Consider the following 23,069-nt stretch of genomic DNA (forward strand, 5'->3'; position numbering starts at 1 on the left):
CCCCTAAGCACTGCTTTTGCTGCATGCTGTGAATTCTGATTAATTTCTATTTTTTTCCAAAGAATTCAAAATATTTTTAAATTTCTATTGAGATTTCTTTGACCCATGTGCTATTTGAAGCTGTATTATTTAATCTCTAAATATTTAGGGATTTTACAGCTATCATTCTGTTATTGAGTTCTAGCTTAATTCCAGTATGGTCTGAGAGGATACTTTGTATAATGTCTATTACTTTTAACAGACATTGGTGGATGGTCCACATGAGCTTGAGAAAAATGTGTATTCTACTGTTGGGTGAAATACTGTGTAGAACTCAATTAGATCTGGTTGATTGATGGTGCTGTTCAGTTTAATTATATCCTTATTTTCTATCTTCTGTAACGTTTAATTATTAATAGAGAGTCCAACTATCACAGTGGATTTGTCTGTTTCTCCTTGCAGCTCTAAAAGTTTTTACCTCACATATTTTGATGCCCTGTTAGGTGCATATAACATACATCCTTGCCTTGAATGTCTGCTTTGTCTTAAATTAACATAGCTACTCCCACTTTCTTTGATTAGTGTCAGCATGCTACAGCTTTCACCATCTCTTTACTTTTAATCGACATGTACCTTTATATTTAAAGTGGGTTTCTTGTAGAAAACATATAGTTGGGACATGTTTTGTTTTTTTTTTTTTTATCTACTGTTACTCTCTTTTTTTTTTAATTTATTTTTTTTAATTTTTTTTTCAACGTTTATTTACTTTTTTGGGACAGAGAGAGACAGAGCATGAACCGGGGAGGGGCAGAGAGAGAGGGAGACACAGAATCGAAACCGGCTCCAGGCTCTGAGCCATCAGCCCAGAGCCTGATGCGGGGCTCGAACTCACAGACCGCGAGATCGTGACCTGGCTGAAGTCGGACGCTTAACCCACTGCGCCACCCAGGCGCCCCTACTGTTACTCTCTTTTAATTGATGCATATAGACTATTCACATTTAAAGTGATTGTTGACACAGTTGGGTTCAGATTGATCATATCTGTAATTATTTTCTATTCATTGACCTTGATTTTCTCTTTTGTGAGTGTGTGTTCCACTCTTTTTTTTTTTTTTTTTGCCTTCGATAGCTTTAATTGAGCATTTTCTACTCTTCCATTTTCTCCCTTCTATCAGCATATCAATTATACTTATTTTGAAAAAATTTTTGGTGGTAGAGCTTGAGTTTTCAATACACATTTCCAATTAATCTAAATCCATAAAACACTATATTACTTCTCAGGTAGTGCGTGTACCTTACAGCAAAGTTCTCTTTTCTTCTCTCCCATCCTTTATAAGATTGTTGTTATTCATTTTACTTTTTCATCAGCTATAATCATTCAATACATTGTCGTTATTATTTTGAACAATTTTTTTCTTAGACAATTCAGAATATGAAAAATAAAAGATTTTATTTTACCTTAATTTATTTCTTCTCTAATGCTCTTCCTCTCTTTATGGAAATGATCCCAGCTTCTGGTCTATATCATTTTCCTTCTTTCTGAAGAATTTCTTTTAACATTTAGGCAGGTGACAAATTCCTCCCATTTTTGCCTGAGAAAATCTCTTTCTCTTTCACTTTTGAGGGATAATTTTGTTGGACACAGAATTCTAGGTTCTAGGTTGGTGGGGGTTTCTTTCAATAATTTATTTCACTTTCTTCCTTGCATGGTTTCTGAACAGAAATTGAATGTAATTATTACCTTTGTTTCTCTACAGGTAATGTATTTTTCCTCCAGACTCTTTCAAGACGTTCTCTTTGTTTTTGATTTCCTACAGTTTGAATATGATATGCCTAGGTGTAGATCTTTTCATATTTTTCTTGTTTTGTGTTCTCTGAGTTTCCTGGATCTGTGCTATAGTGTCTGTCATTAATTTTGGAAAATTCTCAGCCATTATTACTTCAAATATTTCTTTTGTTCATTCCTTTCCTCTCCTTCTGGTATTCTCGTTACACATATGTTAAGCCTTCTGTGATTTTTTTCTCAGTTCCTGGATATTCTGTTGCGTTTTTCTTCATTTTTTCCCTTTTATTTCAGTTTGGGAAGTTTCTATCGGGATATCTTTAGCTCACTGATTCTTTCCTCCATCATGTCCAGTCTACTGATGAGCCCATCAAAGGCATTCTTCATTTCTTATGGTGTTTCTGATTTCTCACATTTCCTTTGCATTCTTTCTTAAGAATTTCCACCTCTTTGTTTCCATTCCCCTTATATTTTTGCATATTAGCCACATTCCCCATTAAAGTCTAAAGCAGTTACTCGAAAGTTGCTCACAGTTACTCGAAATTCCCAGTCTGATAATTCCAAAATACCTTCTATAACAGAGTCTGGTTCTGATGCTTGATTTGTGTCTTTAGACTGTGGTTGTTTTGTTTGTTTGGGTTTTTTTTTTTTTTTTTTGGTTTGGGTTTTTTGTTTGTTTGTTTGTTTTTGCCTTTTAGCATGACTTTTACTTCTTTGTTGAAAGTCAGACATGATGTATTGGATAAAAGAAACTAAGGTAGATATGCCTTCAGCATGAGGTTTTTTGTTAATCTAGCTAGGAATTAGGTCATGTTAATTCTTTGTCATAGCTGGGATGTCAAAGGTAAAATTTGCTCTAATGTCCTTGTTCATTTCCCTTCTGTTGTCTTAGGCTTCCCTAGATACTCTTTCTTAAATAATGTTTGAGGTGTGCAGTTCTTTCAGCTGTAATTGCCTGTTATTATACAAGGGCCCCAACTGATATGGTGGTAAATTGTGGCAGGGGTTGGAGAGAGAAGCATTCTATAATTATATGCTTAGTTCTCAGTATTTTAGTGAGCCTGTGTCTCTGAGCTGTGACCTTCAAAATTGCGAGTTAGGTTTGTTCTCCCCCACCAGTGTAGATAAGACAGGAAGGCTAGTGGATTGGGTATTTTCCTTCTCCCCATTGGTTAGGCTCTGACAAAATGCAAATCAGTTAGGCTCTGGTAAAATCATTTCCCTTGAGGGCAAGTCTTAATTAAGGAGAACAAAGAGCTTTGGACTTATTTCAGAATGGTTACTTTTTCCCTCCTGTGCCTGCAGCAGTAAAGAATTTTTCTCCAGTCTTCACCCTGAGACCCTGATGGGGCTCCTGGGGGTGAAACTCACAAAAATAAGTTTTTCTCTCAAGCTAGTACATACTCGATCTCCAGCAATTAGTCAATTACTCTTGCTCCTACCAGGATCCAGCAGTGGTGATTACATTCACCAGGCTTTCAGATTTCAGAGTAAAAAGCATAGGGCAGTTTGCCCTGTGACCTCAATTTTCTGATTTAAGAGGAGTCATTCCTTCAGCTTTTTTCTTGTGACAATGGGGGTGACAACTTCTAAGCTCTTTACATGTCAGACCAGAAACTAGAAGTTCTTTCCAGTGTTTTTCTATGCATTGTTTGTATAAATGTTTTATCACAAAATTAATAGCACAAACGTTTTGTAAACTACATTCTAAAATTAACATACCATGAATATTTTGGGGCCACTAAATATTTCCCTTATACTTCGTGCTTGGTGACTGGATTCTACACCAACACAGCTGAACTACAACTTATCAACCAATCCCCTATTTGGGGGGATTAGGCTGTTTCCTTTTCTTTTAATTAAAACAAATTCTTAGTATGTAAACTTTTGGGGGTGCTTGGGTGGTTCAGTCGGTTGAGCGTCCGACTTCGGCTCAGGTCATGATCTCACAGTTGATGGGTTCGAGCCCCGCATCGGGCTCTGTGCTGACAGCTCAGAGCCTGGAGCCTGTTTCAGATTCTGTGTGTGTGTCTCTCTCTCTCTCTGCCCCTCCCCTGTTCATGCTCTGTCTCTGTCTCAAGAATAAATAAACATTAAAAAAAATTTACAAAAAAACCCCTTTTGTATGCAACAATGGTTATTTTTCTTAATATAAATTTTTAGAAGTAGATTTATTGGGTCAAAGGTTTTGAATGCATTCAAATTCTTGACCTGTAGTGTTTCACTGCCATTCAGAAAACTTATACTAATTTACCTTCACATCAGCAGAAGGTGAGAACGCACAACACTGGATCATTTAATTGTTTAAAACTTCGCCAATTTGGACACTTGGGCTCCTTCCATAATTTGGCTATTGTAAATAATTCTGAAATAAACATATGGGTGCAGGTATCCCTTTGAATTACTGTTTTTGTATTTTGGGAGCAACTACCCAGTAGTGTGATTACTGGATTGTTCGGTAGTTCTATTTTTAACTTTTTGATGAACCTCTGTATTATTTTCCACAGTAGCTGCACCAGTTTGCATTTCCACCAACAACACATAACACACGAGGGTTCCTTTTACTCCACATCCTCGCCAACACTTGTTGTTTCTGGTGTTCTGTTTTTGAATGTTTATGTATTTATTTTGAGAGAGAGAGAGAGCTCGGGGAAGGGGACAGAGGGAGAGAGACAGAATCCCAAGCAGGCTCCACACTCAGTGAGGAGTCCAACGTGGGGCTCAATCTCATGACTGTGAGATTATGACCTGAGTAGGAATCAAGAGTCAGATACCCAACCAACTGCACCACCCAGGTTCCCCATCTTTTTGTGTGTATGTCTGTGTGTGTGTGTGTGTGTGTGTGTGGTGTTCTTGATTTTAGCCATTCTAACAGGTATGAAGTGATATTGGAGTTATGGTTTGCATTTCCCTGTTGATCTGCTGATAAGTGGTGTTGAGCATCTTTTCGAGTGTCTGTTGGTCATAAGGATGTCTTCTTTGGAGAAATGTCTGCTTGTGTCTTTTGCCCATTTTTAAATTGGATTATTTGTTTTCTGGGTATATTTCGGATACTAACCCTTTATCAAATATGCCATTTGCAAATATCTTCCCCCATTCAGTAGGTTGCATTTTAGTTTTGTTGATTGTTTCCTTCACTGTACAGAAGATTTTTACTTTGATGTAGTCCCAATAGTTTGTGACATATATATATATATATATATATATATATATATATATACACATATATATACATAATATTCTGATATATATAATATATATATCAGAAGGTTATTTAGCCATAAAAAAGAATGAAATTTTGCCATTTGCAATGACATAGATGGAGCTGGAGATTATAATACTAAGTGAAGTCACTCAGAGAAAGACAAATACCACATGATTTCACTCATATGTGGAATTTAAGAAACAAATGAGCAAAGGGAAAAAAAGAGAGTCAAACCAAGAAACAGACTCTTAAGTATAGAGAACAAACTGATGGTTACCAGAGGGTATGGGGTGGGGGATGGGTGAAATATGCGATGAGGATTAAAGAGTACACTTATTATGATGAGCACTGAGTAATGTATAGAATTGCTGAATCACTATATTGCACACCTGAAACTAATATAACACTGTAAGTTAATTATACTGGAATTAAAATTAAAAATTCTGGGGCGCCTGGGTGGCTCAGTCAGTTGAACATCCTACAGGTCATGATCTCACCGTTCGTGAGTTCGAGCCCCACATCAGGCTCTGTGCTGACAGCTCAGGGCCTGGAGCCTGCTTCAGATTCTGTGTCTCCCTCTCTCTCTCTCTGCCCCTCCCCTGCTCATGCTGTGTCTCTCTCTCAGAAATAAATATTAAAAAAATTTAGAAAAATAAAATAAAACTGCCAATTTGGTAGTGAAAAACAGAACCAATATTTCTTTCTTTATCAGGAAGGCTGAATATATATTCACTTTTAATAAGTATTTTTATTTTCTCTTTTGTGATATTACTATTATTGTTAGCATTGTTATATTAATCTACATTTATCGGCTAAGAGTAGGTGTTCAAAACCATTTATTAACTGAAAGAACCCAGAAAATCAAAATTACTTTTTAGGCAGAACTTGGGTGTTTTTCAGCCAAGTCTTGGAAATACGATTTTCTTGCTATAGACACAAATTAATGACTCAATCTACAATATTCTAAAATGGAGTAGGAAATACTTTAAATATTTTAACAATCCCAGCATCTTTAACCAATAACAAATGATCATGAATTTCCCAAAACAAATATCCAAATGAGGCACTGTTAGCTACCTTCCACATGTGGGTGAGAGGTGATTGTTTCTCTACAATAAATTTATAGTCTCACTCTCCAACCCCTGATTCACATCTCACATATACAACTTATCTAGACACTTCACAAAGATCCTGGGTATACACTTAGAGACAAATCCATTGAGGCGCCTGGGTGGCTCAGCTGGTTAAACATCCAGCTCTTGGTTTCCACTCAGGTCATGATCTCAAGGTTCATGGGTTTGAGCCCCACACATCAGACTCTGTGCTGACAGTGTGGAGCCTGCTTGGGATTCTCTCTGTCCCCCTCTCTCTGCTCCTCCCCCACTCGTGCTCGCTCTCTCTCTCTCTCTCAAAAATAAATAAATAAACTTTATTTTAAAAAAAAAGGAAAAAAAGCAGCAAATAACGTGAAGGGGGGCTATTTAAGGGGCATTATTAGGCTAGCATAAATAGTCCTGCTTGTATTGGTCTGCAGCCACTAACATGTAAATGGAGGGAAGCTAGAAATTACTTTGTTGAGTTAAATCCACACTGCAAAGTAAGCTGGAACCTTGTGTCTGATGCATTTGATTCTGGATTATTTCACTCACTTGAATTAGATCGCTCAGAGGTTGACATTAAAACCTACCTACTTCCAGTATGAAATTGGTCGGGTGATTGACTCCCTACTAGTTGGGGGAAAAAATGGGACAAATAAAAGATAAAGATCCCTGAAAGAGTAAGCAACCACTAAAATAAGCCAAGCTATCAAAGTGTGGGTTTCAAGTGTATTTACATATTTTTAAAACTCACAGCCAAATTATGAAAATTTTTTAATTTGCAGGAAAGTCTGTTTCCAAAGGAACAGTATATACTTACCCCACAAGGAGGGTATTCTTTACATATCACTATTAAGCAAGTTGGCATCTCATTTATGAAATATCTTTAAGGTACATTATTTCACAGACAGTATTATAAAGTGGATCCTTTCAATATATTAGAGCTCACCATATTCGTGAAATCCATAGACCAACCAAAAATAACCTGTTTCAGTCAAGACTCCATTTCCCCCCAGATTCAGTCTCTGAAGAGTGTTGCTGGACAAAGTGTGAAATCTGAATGATCTGAGTTTTCCTGCTCTAAATGTGGCTCAGTCTAAGAGGTAGCTGATAAGTGTAAAAAGCAGCCAGGGAACCTCGTCTTAAGTGGCAGAGCCAGATGAGAATGGTGATAACAGTAATAACAAAATCAGCATTGGTTGAGCTAATATTCGTTGAGCACTTTTCCTATAAAAGCCCAGCTCTGTTCTAAAGGTTTTACATATACGAATTCACTAAATTCCCACAACAACCCCATGAGGTAGTTTCCATTATTACTCCCATTTTACAAATAAGGAATCTGAGGCACAGGGAGATATGGTAACTTACTCACGTTGACATGATTAGTCAGGGTATGGAGCTGGGATTCAAACCTAATTAGTCTGGCTTCAGACCCAAGGACTGTAACCACGGTACGACTCTGCCTTTCCAATAATATAGTTGTAAGGTACGGGTCACCCACTCTTAGAAATTGGAAAATAAAGGGCTTCCACACATTATTGCCTAACACTTTCTCAAATTACCCTTCCACTAAACCTTTGAAACATCTTTGATCACCTTTGAAAGAATCAGATGTTGTCCATAGTAAGGTCAAGTCATAACGAAATAGACTGTAGAAACTGGTACAGCTGGCCGACTTTATTATGCATTTTTTGTATCTATCGCAGTGCTAAAGGCACAATGTGTAAAATAGCACCCATGCTTGTTTTGTCTTTTAGATCCCACATGTAAGTGAATCCACATGGTATTTGTCTTTCTCTGTCTGCCTTGTTTCATTTAGCATAACACCCTGTAGGTCCATCCATGTTGTCGCAAATGGCAAGATCTCATTCTTTTTTATGGCTGAGTAATATTCCTTGGTGTGTGTGTGTGTGTGTGTGTGTGTGTGTGTGTGTGTGTTTTCTACATCTTCTTTATCCATTCGTCTACACTTGGGTTGTTTCCATATCTTGGCTATTGTAAATAATGCTGTGATACACAGAGAGGTACATATTTTTTTTTTAATGTGTTTTCATCTTCTTTGGGTAAACACCCAGTAGTGGAATTACGGGACCATGTGGTAATTCTATCTTTAATTTTTTGAGGAATCTCTATACTGTTTTCCACAGTGGTTGTTGAATCAGTATGTTGTACACGAGGAACAAATATAACACTGTATGCTAATTATACTTCAATAATTTGTAAAATGTGTTTACAAGGCAAAAAAAAAATAGTACCCATGCTGCTAAGGGGTTTGAAATCTAGTTGGGAAGATAGGTTAGCCCAGGGGAAAGTTCTTTTTCATTCTCTTTAAACCTCATAATACTCACATGGCATTTCTTCCATATGACGGTACCAGTGTCTTACAAACTATGCTTTTTGATGAAAATACCTTTCTCAAACACTAACTTCTGATTGAAACCTGGTCTTAACTGCAAACATAATAGTGTTTCATCAGGGTCATTGTTCCTATTATCTGAGCAATATAGGATTTGGCCAATTATGCCCCAGATAGAAACCAACAAACACGTGGAAGGAGCAAATTCAGGAACTGGAGGCAGACAAGGAGTTGAGCAGTAATGCCGCTGGAGTCACTAAACAAAGCTTCTGCAATTACCAGCACTGATTTTTCTTTCAAGCACAGAACAGAAGTAAACCCTGTTAAGTTCGAAGACCTGTTTTACTATGGGTGTCTAGGATTGAGCGACTGGCACCATTATAGTTGATTTCTCAAGGAGTATGCCGAACAGTTATCAATCTTAAGAAATGATGATAAAAGTCAATTTCAGCGCATGCTCCTAATTCCAAAGTTTTTGGCATTCCCCAGGGGAAAATTCAACGAGTTGTGCAGCATAACTGCACACACCTCAAGTCCCAGTAGATCATCTTGGACAAGACGCACACGTGAGCTGATTTTATTAAAACAATGATGACTCACTAACTTCTAGAAGATACAAGCAAGTACAGTAAGCTTATCACTAGCCAGTAGCTGACAGATACCAGCTGGGCAATACGTGACTTTCCACTGACTAATGGTATCTGCGAGGAGAACTTGGTCCCAAAGGAACTGCAGCTAACGTTTGAGTTGGACCTTCAACCTGCAGCATCATAGCTATTTTTCAGATGGTTTGGCTGGCCCTCATCCCTGCTACTTTTGGGGCCCCTGTTCACAGAAACAATGATAAAAAGTAGACAACAGAGATGTGCCACTATGCCATTGACATTTTGCCCAATCATTGCTGTCTAGCGCCCAGGACTAGGTCAAAAGGTCAATAACTTCATCACCGATCTAAAAGCAAGAAAACATTCTTAAGAACTGTTTTTGATAAGAGCTATTACTCTAGACACATCATCATGCAAGTATTCCAATAATATTTATTTTATTATAACACATACAGTCAGTGTAAAGAGAGATGAATCTCTGCTGTTTGTTATAGGAGCAGACAAGTCAAGTAAACAGATTCCTTTTTAATTATTTTGTTAAAGGCTACTCTACACTGTAATAAGGCCGAAAAAATAAAGGAAGAAATATTTCTTTCATTTATTAGACGTGAGGCAGAGTGGAAGAGGGGCAAGACAAGATATAGTAGCTACAGGGGGAAAAAAAGTCTCCTATTTCTCTGGCAATTGGGTTTCTGGAATTGAAGTCTCTATGAGATTTCCTCAGGGTTTTAAGAATTCATTTCCAGGTTATGGAGGCCAGTGAAAAAGAAAAGCCAGGAAGAAGGCAAATTCTCCATCCTATATATACAGCTTCTTCCTGTGTATCTGGGGTTAATTACCCTATTCCTACTTGTCAGATCATTTTCCCAAAATTAATTCAAATGCATATCTATCGAGCAGTCTGTGCCCATCATGGCCCTCCCACTATCTGCCTTGGGGCATTTCAATTGTCTGCCAGCAGGTGGGTAAGCTCTTGAGAAGAAAAGAGCCTATATTTCAAGAGGTTTGACCGTGAGTAAGACCACACCATTGGCTATGATAAGGACTGGAGATACTCCATGAAATCTTGATTTCTTGTTCTCTTCTAGGCTCCCATTAGCATGGATAACTGGGAGTTGATGGTATTCTCATTAGTCCCTACTATAAGGCCACGTGGAGACCCTTTTACACAGAAAAGCTGCTTGGCCCAGTAAAACCTGACCCGAATATTTTTCCGGCAAAAATCATCTCTTACATGTCCTCTGGCCCAGGACTTTGGGTAAAAATCAAAGCTCTTGTTTGTTCTTCCTATCAGCACCTCAGCGGCACAAGTGTCTGCTAAAGGAGGTTTGCTTTCTATTTGGCCAAGAATTCAAGATGTGTGCTCTTGAACTTGTCACAACAGAATCGATTTTGCATGCCCTGCCACAGACAGATATCTCAAACGCCCAGCTTTCTTCTTCAAACGAATGGGATATACCACCATTACAGGTGCATTTTAGAGAATCAGATGTGAAGTGACATAATGAACCAAACTGGTTCCAAGGCAGGGCTTCGTTTTGTAAAATAACATGTATGTATGAAAATACACACATATAGCTGAGCATTAAAAAAAAAGACTTGGGGCGCCTGGGTGGCAAGTTGGTTAAGTGTCCGACTTTGGCTCAGGTCATGATCTCTTGGTTTGTGAGTTCGAGCCCCACATCGGGCTCTGTCTGTGCTGACAGCTCAGAGCCTGGAGCCTGCTTCAGATTCTCTCTCTCTCTCTCTCTCTCTCTCTCTCTCTGCCCCTCCCCCACTTGTGCTCTGTCTCTATCAAAAATAAAATTTTAAAAAAGCATTGTGGGAAAATGCTCTAAAAAAAAAAAAAAGCCTAGAAGTGTATATACCAATTAGCTATTTCCTTACACGCTGAGACTACCAGTGACTTTTGTTTTATTTTTATGTGTCTTCTGAATGCTTAACAATGAGAGCCTGGGTGGCTGATTCGGTTAAGCATCCGACTTTGGCTCTGGTCATGATCTCGAGGTTCGTGGGTTCAAGCCCCACGTCAGGCTCTGTGCTGACATCTCAGAGCCCGGAGCCTGCTTCGGGTTCTGTGTCCCCCTCTCTGTCTGCCCCTCCCCAGCTCACACTCTGTCTCTCTCTGTCTCTTAAAAATAAACAATAAAAAAATTTAATGAATGTTAACAATGAGAATCTATTTTATTTTCTTATTTTTCAGAGGTGACTTAGCTTTTTTTGAGCAACTATTTTAAAATCAGAAAAAAATCACGTTAATATAAAGCTTGCTTAGGGCACCTTGTAATTGACAATTTAGTCTACGTACGTCCAGATCATCCAAAGTTAAAAGTGTCTGGACCACATTGCCTTAGCACTTACAGAAAGACCTTTATTGAGTTATAATTTACTAGTTGCCCTCTTCCTTTACAGAGAGTCAATGAAGAAAGGCCATTCTTTCTTCTCTGAAACCAAGGTTACAGATGGAATCCTTGTACTATCCAAATGTGCTTTATTCAAACATCCCATGATCAATACTGCCTGAGTGGGTGGGAGGTGGGAATAATCACTGTAGATGAAACTGTAATTTTTCTCTTGCCAACAGCCCCCAAACCCCTCTTTTTATCTTTCCAGAAGCACAAGCCAAATTTAGAGTGTGAATACTCTAATGTACCAAACCAGGTGTTAAAAACATCTACTCTTCCTACATTCTTCAAAGGGGCTCTATTTTATTTCATCTTTAAAAATGTTAGCTTTGCAACTATGCTTTCATACATAACCTGCACCTAACCTTTTTAGATGCAGGCAGGTTATAAATCTTAAACAAATAGTACTCTTTGCAATGGCTCTGCGACAATGATAAAACTCCAGGTGTGTTCCAAGCACCTAAAAAGCCAGAGCCCTGTTCTCCCTTGTCCCACCTCCTCAGTGCCTATCCTGGTGTCCTTTACTCTGCCGTCCAGAAAGCAAGAATCCTCAGTTTACAAGTCGAGACTCTTTAGTTCAGAGACCATGAATGACTCAACCAATACCACACAGCAAGCAAAAAGAACTGACCAGAAACCAGGTCTCCTGATTTAAAGCACAGTCCTCTTTCCACTGGACTCTGAGGACATTCCAATCCTACTGAGAAGTCAGGGAAATCTCAGAAGCATGGACATAAAGGCACATATTTTTAACCTTCCTCACAAATTTCCTTTGGCTTAACTTATTTTAGGTTCCTGAATAATGTTAGTGCTAGTCCCTTTTAACTCCCAAATAGTAAACTGCCTCTCTTAGGAATTCTGGTTACAAAGTTCCTTATTCATTCCTTTGGATCATCTCTTATGTGTTAAGTGGCTGCCATGTGCAAAGGACTGGACTTCTCTTCAAAAGAATGAACTGGCTTCCCCAGAGAACGGCTAGAGGCAAACTGGGGGGGTAGTGAGCAGAACACGGAATTTGAAGACCTGGGTTTTTGTTCCGGTCCTGGCTTGGGCTTGACCTCGCTGGGTTTCAAGTTTCTCATTGAAAAATTAAAGGGATAATATCATGTGGATTGCAAGAGAGTTACTCTCAGACCTACCTCTCATTCAAGCCTAACTGTGCCAGCGATTGTCGCAGGGCCCTTGGTGTACACGATCTCCTTTATTTTTCAAGTGACTGTGTTGATGGCCATCGTGGTAGGATTTCCTGTTCTTGTAGTAATAAGGAAAGTACAGCTGGGGAAGTTCAGTCACATTCCCAAGGTATATAAGCAAGTCACGGCGTGGGGTTAGGATCTAAGAAAACACCAGAGGGGTGCCTGGGTGGCTCAGTCGGTTAAGCATCCGACTCCAGCTCAGGTCATGATCTCGCAGTTCATGAATTCGAGCCCCACGTCGGGGTCCAGGCTGACAGCTCGGAGCCTGGAGCCTGCTTCGGATTTTGTGTCTCCTTCTCTCTCTGCCCCTCCCCCACTCACACTCTGTGTGTCTCTCTCCCTCTCAAAAAATAAACATTAAAAAAATTTTTTAACTAAAAAAAATAGGATAACACCAGAGCCTCCACACCCAACCCCACTGGCACCCCCAACATTAAAAAATTAAGAATGTACTATGAAAAGCATCCAGGTATCTAAATGTAAAGTATTCTCTCTTTCGTCCACTTCTACTACAAAAGCTTCAAAGATGCGAATGGGTCTACTCTTTGGCTTGCTTCTTTCTGTTGTCCAATCATCACCTCAAATGTCCAAGAGAGAATCTGGAAGAGGAAAACGCAAACCTCTCTGGTTGGTTTTCACAACAGAGAAGCTCCGGGCAGGCGCCACAGGAGGCCCATCTTTACAATATATGAATGTGGGGAAGCTTTTCTCCTGAAGAGAAATAATGAGTGAGAAGATCCAGCTAACTCACCTTAGAAAGCAGGAACGGACTCCATGAAATACATGAACAATCTCTCTCTCCCCAGAACCTTTGCCAGACTTGGCACAAGCAGGCCCTTTTGAAATACATAATTGAATATTCCTAACACTCAATTCTTCCACCTACTTTGATCAATAGTTCATTACCTAAGTTAGAACTGCCAGAAGAGGCAAACTCTTGAGCTCATTTGTCCCATATTTGCATGAATATTATGCACTCAATGTCACGCTCCTTTGAACTTCAAAAGAGCTTCCGGGCCTCTTTGACAACAACTTTAACAACAGAGCATAATGGAGTTACATAAAGACTTTCTTCCCCAGCTAAAGACCTCAAACCTTGCTGATTCTGGAAAGTAACAAACTTTTATAGAAGCCACAAATGGCTCCTTCGTCCATTGCAATGCACCATCAGTATTTCCCGGGTTCCTGAGCCTTTCTCGTCTCCTGTGACAGGAACATAACCACGGCTAATCAGCTATTAGGAAGTGGCAGCAACCACCCCTAATTTTCCTTGTGAAAACAGCTTTCTGCAAATGCGGCATTTTCTGCAGACCTCTTCAGATTCTACACCGAGTGAGCATCTTTGACCATAACAGCACGCCCCCTCCTAACACTCTGATGCCCAGGATAGGAGGGAAACAGGCTACACAGCATCTGCCTTGACCTAGAAGCTTACATTGAAATCAACCCACAAAGGATCAAAAACCTTGGCTTCCTTGTGTAAAATGGCATCAGGCAGCAAGAAGAGACGTGAGGATTTATTACCCTTACACTTACACATTTCCTGGAGTTTCCCCAGATTTTTATCCTTGTTTTAAAAGTGATATTAGGGGCGCCTGGGTGGCTAAGTCAGTTAAGTGACCGACTTTGGCTCAGGTCATGATCTCTTATTTTGTGGGTTCGAGCCCTGAGTAGGGGTCTGTGCTGACGGCTCAGAGCCTGGAGCCTGCTTCGGATTCTGTGTCTCCCTCTCTCTCTGCCCCTCCCCTGCTCGTGCTCTCTCTCTCTCTCTCTCTCTCTCTCTCAAAAATAAATAAACACTAAAAAAAAAATTTAAAGTAATACTTGCCAATTGTGGAAACTCCAGAAGCACAAAGATGAGCAAAAGTAAGTCATGAACCTACCACTCACAAATAAAAAAAAAAAAAATTAGCTCCCCACTATACATGACTATAAATTTCGGATGAAGTAGAGAACTACGGGTAAAACCCCAAATTATGCAAGCAGTAGAAGAAAATATAATAGAATGAGTGGTAAGGGTCTCCCAAGAAACAAGAAGAAATTCAGAAGCCATAAAGGAAATAAATAGCAGATCCGACCACACAAAAATTTAAACCTTCCATATGGGAAGGTACAACTTAAAGTTAAAAGCAAATGGCAAAAGGGGAAAATAATATTTTGAACACAAAAGGTCAGGAGCAAGATTTGCAATAACAAAACCTTAATATGTATGCTTTGATGGATCACGAAGACAAGCAACCTAACTGCAAAATAGGCAATGCACTCTCAAAGATAAAATAAACATTTAAAAATATTCTAAAAACTCATTGCAAAGATACTCCAGTATAAGAAAATAGTGCAGCAAACCTGAAGTATGATTTCTCCTATTAAATTGGCTCCAAGATACAAAGAGTAATTATACTTGTGGGGAAAGAATTCGAAAAGGACTCTCATACACAGACGGTGGGAGTATACATTGATAACAACTTCTTCGAAGGACAATGTGACTGTGCTTACCAAGATTAACACTGAACATCCACTTTGACCAAAGGACTCCCCACAAATACTTGCCTACATGCCTGGAGGTGTTCACTAACACCTTAGTTGTAATAGCAAAAACTGGAGACACTCTAAGTGTCTACAGCTAGTGACCATGGGTAAGTAATCCATGGCACACTTACACAACTGGACACTATGCAGGCATTAGAAAGAATACGGTACTGTTGTATTGCAACGTGATAACATGGAAGGATGTCCTAGACCCACTTCTGAAGAAAGGTTACAGAAAACTACATACAATCGCCAAGAAAAAAAAACGAAAACAAAACCTGTACTTACGTAGGTTTTTACGATACAGAGAAAGAGTTTGGAAGAACACATAGTAAACTATTAGTCATGGCTGCCTCTGGTTGGTAGCTGAGGGACACATGTTTTTTTGTAAAGCTCAGGTGCTTTCAGATTGTTTTGTACTATGAGTATTATTAGTTTGGGGATACTTAGGAAATTTCAGAATAAATTAATTAAGCACTGCGTAGGGTCAAATTTGTAATAAGCAACGTTTTCAATGGTAGCACGACAGTGCATTACACAGATGGTTTATATGACCATTCCCCAATGGACCGACATTTCCACTGCTTCTGCCTTCTCATTGTTGGAGCTTCCATATAAATCTCTGCGCATGCCTCGTGTGTGCGTGTGTGTGTGTGCATCTGCATGTATCGAGGCAACATACAAAGGGCATATGCTTTAAGATTTCCTTTAGTGGAGATAACTGTGTACATGTCCTCGAGACAGTGGGTGTGGCCACACAGAATGATGCTGAGCAGCTCATTCAGGGAATGAGCCTCATCATCTGACCGAAAGCCTGAAACACTAGAACAGAACTGATGCCCTAGACCATCTACTATATAATCCTTTTGACACCAATTGAATATCCAATGGGCTTGGGACAAATTCATAGGCAGCAGGAAATGTTATAAAGTGATAGTTTGGGGTCTGTAAATATTTTGTAAGTCTTATTTTTCCTTGGTTGGTTCATTAAGCTCCAAGTTGCATGGACAGTACTCCTCAATTCTTTATATCTATGGAAGACCTCCCAGAAGAGACGGTCTTCTAAGAATTGCAAGCTTCCCCTATGACTCCATCGCGAACAGGTCATAAGGGAAGTTTCTTCCTAAGAGAGCAAGGATTTTAGGCCCAGTTGGGTTGTAAGTGGAGCTGAGAATGGATGGACAACTTTTCTATCACGTCCACTTAAAGGAGGGCTTTCTGGAGGGAGAGGGAGGTCATTGGAGGAAAACAGGAGAGAGGCCAATCCAAGTTTCCTTGCTGGTACTGTGCCCTGCTAAACTTCCTCCTGTGTCCCCATCATGCTAGGTCATCACCACGGGCCACTCATGCTCAGAAGCCTAATCAAAAGCACCGCTTGTCTCGGGAAGAAGACTGAGATTACTATGAAAATCACAGCGAGGCAGAAACACACCGTCCTCCCTGTCAGCAAGCTTCATGCCTGATCTATGAAACTTGTGCTGGTAAAAGAGATAAATGTTTAAGCGATGGGCTTCAGATGCTGCTTCAGCTCCTACCAAGAAGATTTTCACGGTTCCTTCTCATGAATAAGTTCAGTGGAGCAGAGAATGCCCCTCTTGGACCAACTCCATTTTGTGCTTCTGTTGATGCAGCCAAAAAGGGGAACTAGAGCTAGGGCTTTTCCTTCAAATTTAGAGCAAGGGTCCACCTCAGAGAGGGCTGCAAGTGGCCCAAAGAAGGTGAGGCTCCTACTTTCAGCAGAAAGCTCGTAACAAGAGCAGGGATGCCAACAGTTACGCATAAATCTCCTGAACGTGGAGGCAAGGAGGGTTAATTATCCCCCCTTCCTGCCACTTCGCTTTCTCCAATGTGTTAGCCCATCACACGGATCGCTGACTTTCTAGAAATATTCCCTGGCTTTGCGGGGACGTTCTTTCAATAAACGGCATCCAATTTGCTCACGGTCCCTGGAATCTCAATTTCCTCAAAGGATTTTTCATCTGAATCCAGTTCATGTGAAGGGTTTTTTCCTTCTTCGCTTTTCAGCATAAGGGAATAGGCAGGGCCTGCTTTACTTTTTCTTTTTCTTTTTTTTTCTTTTCTGTGTTATTTTTTTTCATAAACTGAAAACCTTTGCTGAAGAGTCTGAAATTTGGGAAAAAATCCAGCTCATCTGTCAGATATTTCTAGAGTTACGTAAAATGGAATGAGATTTGTACAGTTTAGAACAGGAAAAGGAAAACAGGCTAATATGTCATGTGTTCTATGAGATGAAAACTATATGATAATCAGAAAAACAGCCCCAAATTGAGTCGACCCGATTCAAAGCTCTCGTTGTTGTATCAACTCACGCATAAACCAATAATAGAATAATGGTATATGGCCACATTAGGGCAAAATCTCAATCCCTACAGATTATAACCACATTTTCAAAGAGATTACAAGAAAGCATCTTGTTTCTTAAACGGGAGACACTTACGTTTTACTTGCTCTGTTTTGCTTCCTTCTAGGAAAAGAAAGAACAGCAACAAGGAAAAGATGCACTTTGTGCCCCCCACTTTCCACTTTTTTCTCATTTTGGTCACTGCAAGAGGCCACTCAAAACTGTCAGGGCCTGGTATATTCAAGCTCCTGGGGAGAAAGCAGAAAAAAAGACTTAGATCCTCTGAAACTGGTGGAGATCACTGATGCTTAAGCTTTTAACGTGTTGGCGCGGTGGGGGGGGGGGGGGAATGCTGGAGAACTTATGTAAGCGTAAGCGTTGTTTTCCCGTGTCAGAAAGAGAACTTGCCTCTTCGGTCTTGGAAAGATCGTGGGGGGAAATTCAAGCAGATGAACAGGCGTTCCCATCCAATGCTAAGGCTAAAAATCCTTACAGGCAAGTCATAGAAAAATAAAAATAAATTTTGAAATCTTCCTTTTAACAGAACTAGAGTTGATTTCTCAGGAGATTTTCTTTGGGAGAAAAGGGAAATGGATTTGCAAAACGGCTACTTTGGCAACCAAGATAAAAATAGTAGGCACGGGACCCAAACAATTTCTGAAATGAAAGTTCACCCATGTTAGCTTCAGCGATGAGGCACAAATTGGTTAATAATACTTCTCCTGTGTCCTCCACAAGATCTATAAAGATCTTCAGTTTGGCTACTTATGTTGGAAAAGACAGATGTAATTAGCAAATGGATGCAGTTAAATACCTTTACCGTTCAGACATTGCTTTCACATGAAGTCCACTGTGGAACGGAACTTTATAACGGGCCATCCTCAAAGGAAATTAGGCCAATTTAAATAGGTAACGTGTTTGCCTTACACTGCTGTGCCAAAGGCCATCAGAGCAACTATAATTCTGAAAAGCAGGAGACTTGCATTTCTAGTCTAAGGGGTGGAAATTCTTAAACCTTCGAGCCTTAGAACACAGAACATTTGCTAGAGCTCAGATCCAGTCACAGGTCATTTCCATAGACACTAGAGTTTGCAAAAACGTTCCAATGGATGATCTGAACATATTTAAATGTTCAAAAAACACCACATTTCAATCTGGGGTTAACCCTGGATGGGAACTGAGTGCATTGATCTTTTCTGAGGGGCCAACCTAAATATTGAGTATAAAGAGTTGGCAGGAATACAACATAATCATTCTGGAGAACCGAATGGTTTTTGGGCCATGATGCAGATACTTCAAATGCTATGAACTTGTCTGGGTAATTTGAAAGCCATTGCTTGAAATTACCGCTACGTAACCAAAGAAGAACTGATCATGAACATGTTCCTAGCCTCCCAAAGGCCTCGATTCTGATGTCTTGGTCCCTTCTATGAACTTGTGGCCCAGCTTCAATCACTCAGAACGTCCCTGCCCTCTGAAGCAAATCATTTCCATGAACAGTTTAACACAGCTGCCCACCCCAGTGAAGTTCTTTCTGAGCCTACTTTAATAAGCTTATCCCCCAAGCCTTCAAATGAGAAAGATTTTCTAACCGCTGAAATCCAATTTATCACAATCACATATGGATCTCAGGGGGTAGTTTTGAAACCACAGTTTTCAGGTCGCCCCATGCAAGAACCAACAGGGTTATTTTTCTTGTATGATGGGGGGGGGGGCGGTTCAGTGAACAGTAGCATTGCTTCATAACTCAAGCTGGCAAGAAAACGGCTCTCAGAATTTTTTTTTTGCTTTTCTTGGGTCCCGACTAATGTTATGAGCAAATAGAAAAGTTGGTGACGAGAGAGCAATTAATCTCTTTTGGCGTTCCTGTCATCTGTGTGGCCTCCCAGGCTGTGATGGAGAACATCAGAAAATGAATCGCTTTATAAATATTCACTTTTGATTTACAAGATCTGAAGCCCTGTCTTTGTATTCTGTGCAGAAATATAAACTGAGAAGAATTCCTTCCCCAGGACTCCTCCCCGTTCAATTTCTCTTTATCCCTTTAACTTTTTCTTTTCGGCGGGGGGAGAGATGTGGTTCAAGACATTTTTGGGGGGACTGCAGCAATAAACCTAAGCAAGCATTGCTCAGCAAACATGCCGACTCTTATACTTGCAAAGAGCCAAACTGTCCTTAATTTTTCAAATTATACTTTGACCCAGTTAACTGGAGTTATTTCTGCATTAACTCTCTGCTTCACACAGGCTGTTGTGCCATTGAACTTGCACGGACTCTTTTCCAGGTTCCTTCAAAATGTGGCCACAGACACACGTTTTGGGGGATCCAGGCCCCGGTCAAGAAAGCCAATAAGAAAACAAGATCCCACCACTAACACTGGGGAGGGGGCGGGCAGAGGAGGCTTTACAAGAGACCGAGAAACTTGTCAGTGTCTAAAGAAGTGTATCCATGAAGGTGCCTCCATGAAACAAGCATTCACACAGTTCATTTGCATCAAGCAAAGGGACCAGAGGCTCCTTGCCCAGCTGAAACTGCAAGGCAATCTGGGCCATCAAGTGTCAGAAGTCTGGACATTCTCAGAAGAGGTCTCCTGGGTAGAAGAGAACCAAAGCGACATTCCCAAAGGAAGGCTAAGGGATGAGCACATCAGCCAGTTCTCCACGCCCCACAGTGTCTCTTTAATCCGCCAGAGAGGCTTGACTGACCTTGTAATCTCACATTCACTGTCTTCCTGGGACAGTCCCCAGGGTAGCAATTCTCTTTCTGACAAACAACAAGAAGACACTGGGGTCTCAGGGCCCACGTCCATCAGCTGAAATCCTCTCCCCACTCTACCACCCAACAAGAAAAAACTCAGTTCGCTGCTGGTGGGTTGCCACAGAAAAACGGCACTTCTAACCCAGGGTGTCTCTCTCCGCCAGAGTCCTTGCCTTCACTGCTGCTTATGACTGACAAACAATGCCTTGCGTTTGGCTTCCAAAACACCTTGCTATCCATCATTTCATTTCATTCCTTACAACAACTCCACCTCCAAAATGGGCACCCTGGATCCCAGAGAACTCAACTGCCCATTCCCACAGTTAGTGGCAGGGCCGGGAGGGTCTGGAAGGCAGGCTTTCCAGGCCCTAAGCTCTCTGGCAGGGCTGCGTTGCTTCCTGAGCCTAGCGTCTCAAGCTCTGACCCCAGTGGTCTGGGCGGAAAATGAGACAGATGTCCAGAGGACAGAGGAGCCTCTCGCCTGTCCACTCTGTTTCATTAACTTTAGCATGTATTAATCACCCTCTGGTCCAGGGCACTTCAGCAAGCGAGAAAGAAGGGTCGGGACTCAGGGGATAGATAACTAAGGAGACTGCAAAACCCTTTAGGTGGCTACCCAAGTGGCCTTCCCCGAAGCGCCAGAGCATGGAGATATGCAGGCCCCGCGGGGAGTGGCAAGTGGTGAGTTCGAATCCGGAGTCCCTAACCTGCCCCGGGCGCCTTGGAGCCCACCTCCAGCCGGGCCACGGCCACTAGCAGCTGGACCCGAGAGCCCAGTTGGGGTGGCAGGTCAGGCAGGGGGGCGGGGGGGAGCTCGGGGGGGGGGGGGGGACGTCCAGGGGCGGTTCTGACCAACAGGAGACGCCCCACCTGTGCAAAGGCTGGAAAGGAAGGTAGAGGAAGCGGGCATCGGGCACTGCTCACTGACCTGGCCACTGGCCTGCTCCGTCTTCCACGCGTGCACGCGCTCCGAGCTCCCCGGGGCGCTCCTCCGAGGTCTGGGGCTCGCAGGTTGTGGCGAGAGCTAGAGTGCGCGCGAGGGGGGAGGGGGGACTCAAAAGTGGGTGGGAGGAAAAACATCACCGCCCTCACACCACGAGGGAGCAGCGGCTCGCTCGGCTCCCGGGGGCAGAGCCAAGGCGCGGGCGCGGCGGCCCGGGGCCACCTGCCCGCCCGCCGCCCGCTCCCCACTTGGCCGGAGAGGCCGGGCGCCCGGCGCAGGCGAGAAGTCCGCGGGCACGCAGCGGCTGCAAGCCCGCACCCCGTCTCCGCCCCGGCCCGGCGGCTCTACTTCTGCTCCCGGGGCCCGAAAGTTAAGAAATCGGGAGAAAGTGTGAGGCTCTGCCGGCGACTTTCCCATCACGCAGCGCCCCCACTGCACCCCCCTCCTCTGGCTAAGCGAGCGTTGGGGTCTTAAAGGGACCGCACCTCTCCTCCGGCCCCTCCTCCCCCTGTGCACTGGAATGCACCTAGGAGCTTCCCACCACCCGCGCCTGCCCCGGAGACCCCGGCTACCCTCCGACTTCCCTGTCTGGAAGCCCGCAGCTCTTCTCCTCCCGCACAGGGCCCCTCTGGGTGCACCTGGTCGGGTCCTGAGCTGGTGCGCGGGACACCAGAGGAGCTGGCCTCGCAAATTATGCCCCAGCAAGCTGCTTATCACTTAGGGGCGTTTCCCAAATCCACACTGCGGCTAGAAAAGTGGCAAAGTGTTGGTGTCCTTCAAGGCAGAGTGGAGATGGGTGTGTGTGTGTGTGGAGGGAGAGGGGACGAGTTAGAAATCTGCTTTCTCCCAACAAAGAGGGCCCCCCAACGCCCCCATGAAAAGGGCCTTTACTAATTGGTAAGGGTCTTGAAGAAAACTTGGAGCGACCCACCACAGCCACCCCTGTTCTCCCAGTCCCTAAGATTCTGATTCGGGAGTTGGGCCAAGAACCCAGCCTTGAAATCACATAGCACTGCTGATGCCTTGGTGAGGCTGAGACAGACTAGGACAAAGTTATGTTTATTTGATGAGAGGTAGTTACAAAGAATCCTCAGAATCCTGTAAGGGCCCCAAAGGCTCTTCCTTGACAGACAGTACCCATTTATATGTTAAAGCCCCCAAATTTGGAGGAGAGCTACGGGGCTGCTTTTTTTTTTTTTCTTCTTCTTTCTTTCTTTCTTTCTTTCTTTCTTTCTCTTTTTTTACTGGAATATAACTTTATTATTTTTTTATTTTTTTAATAAAATTTATTGTCAAGTTAGCTAACATACAGTGTTTACAGTGTGCTCTCGGTTTCGGGGATACATTCCGGTGATTCATCGCTTACATACAGCACCCAGTGCTGAACTGGATCATATTGATTTTTCCAGGATCTGTATAACGTTATGGCTTACAGAGTAGTTTCATATTCATCATCCTTACTCTTTAAACCCTCACAACAACCCGTGAACTGTCTGTGGCCTTGAGTGTCAGAATTGGTAGGGATCTTCCGGACCATTGAGCTCAAAGTCTTCATGTCACAGAAGAGGAAATTGATGAGGGGGGTGGGAGGGAGGTGATGTATCCAAGGTCATGCACATAGTAAATGATAGATCTGAGATTCCAAGTCAGGTTTCCTGACTTTCAACCAACTACTCTCTGATTGCTATCTCCAGCCTATAGATGAGGAAATGGATGCTCAGGAAAATTGTAGCTTGCCCCCAAATCACATATCAGGAACACAGAACAAGGGAAAATTGAAACAAAAATAACTGTCCTGGGAAATTACCTCCCTTTTCTTTCTTCAGAAGTGTTAATATCATCCAACTAGCTC

At 41.9% G+C, this 23,069-nt stretch overlaps 1 protein-coding gene across 7 annotated transcripts in view; it reads right to left on the bottom strand.

Moving 5' to 3' along the window:
- Window positions 1–21,658, bottom strand: part of CHRDL1 (chordin like 1) — a 117,233-nt gene extending 95,575 nt beyond the window's left edge. For 4 of the 7 annotated variants that reach the window (XM_045473241.1, XM_045473236.1, XM_045473237.1 and 1 more), the window contains exons 1-2: window positions 21,203–21,476; window positions 17,614–17,765 (exon numbers count right to left, since the gene is read on the bottom strand). In XM_045473241.1, coding sequence (XP_045329197.1) covers window positions 17,614–17,765; window positions 21,203–21,354 — 304 coding nt within the window. In that variant the 5' untranslated portion in view covers window positions 21,355–21,476. Of the gene's footprint in view, window positions 1–17,613; window positions 17,766–21,202 lie in introns of all 7 variants that reach the window. The other 3 variants (XM_045473239.1, XM_045473238.1, XM_045473242.1) reach the window with 2 other exon arrangements.
- Between the last annotated feature and the right edge of the window lie 1,411 nt (window positions 21,659–23,069).

The sequence above is a fragment of the Leopardus geoffroyi genome, chromosome X (assembly GCF_018350155.1).
Source record: "Leopardus geoffroyi isolate Oge1 chromosome X, O.geoffroyi_Oge1_pat1.0, whole genome shotgun sequence".
Classification (NCBI taxonomy): domain Eukaryota; kingdom Metazoa; phylum Chordata; class Mammalia; order Carnivora; family Felidae; genus Leopardus; species Leopardus geoffroyi.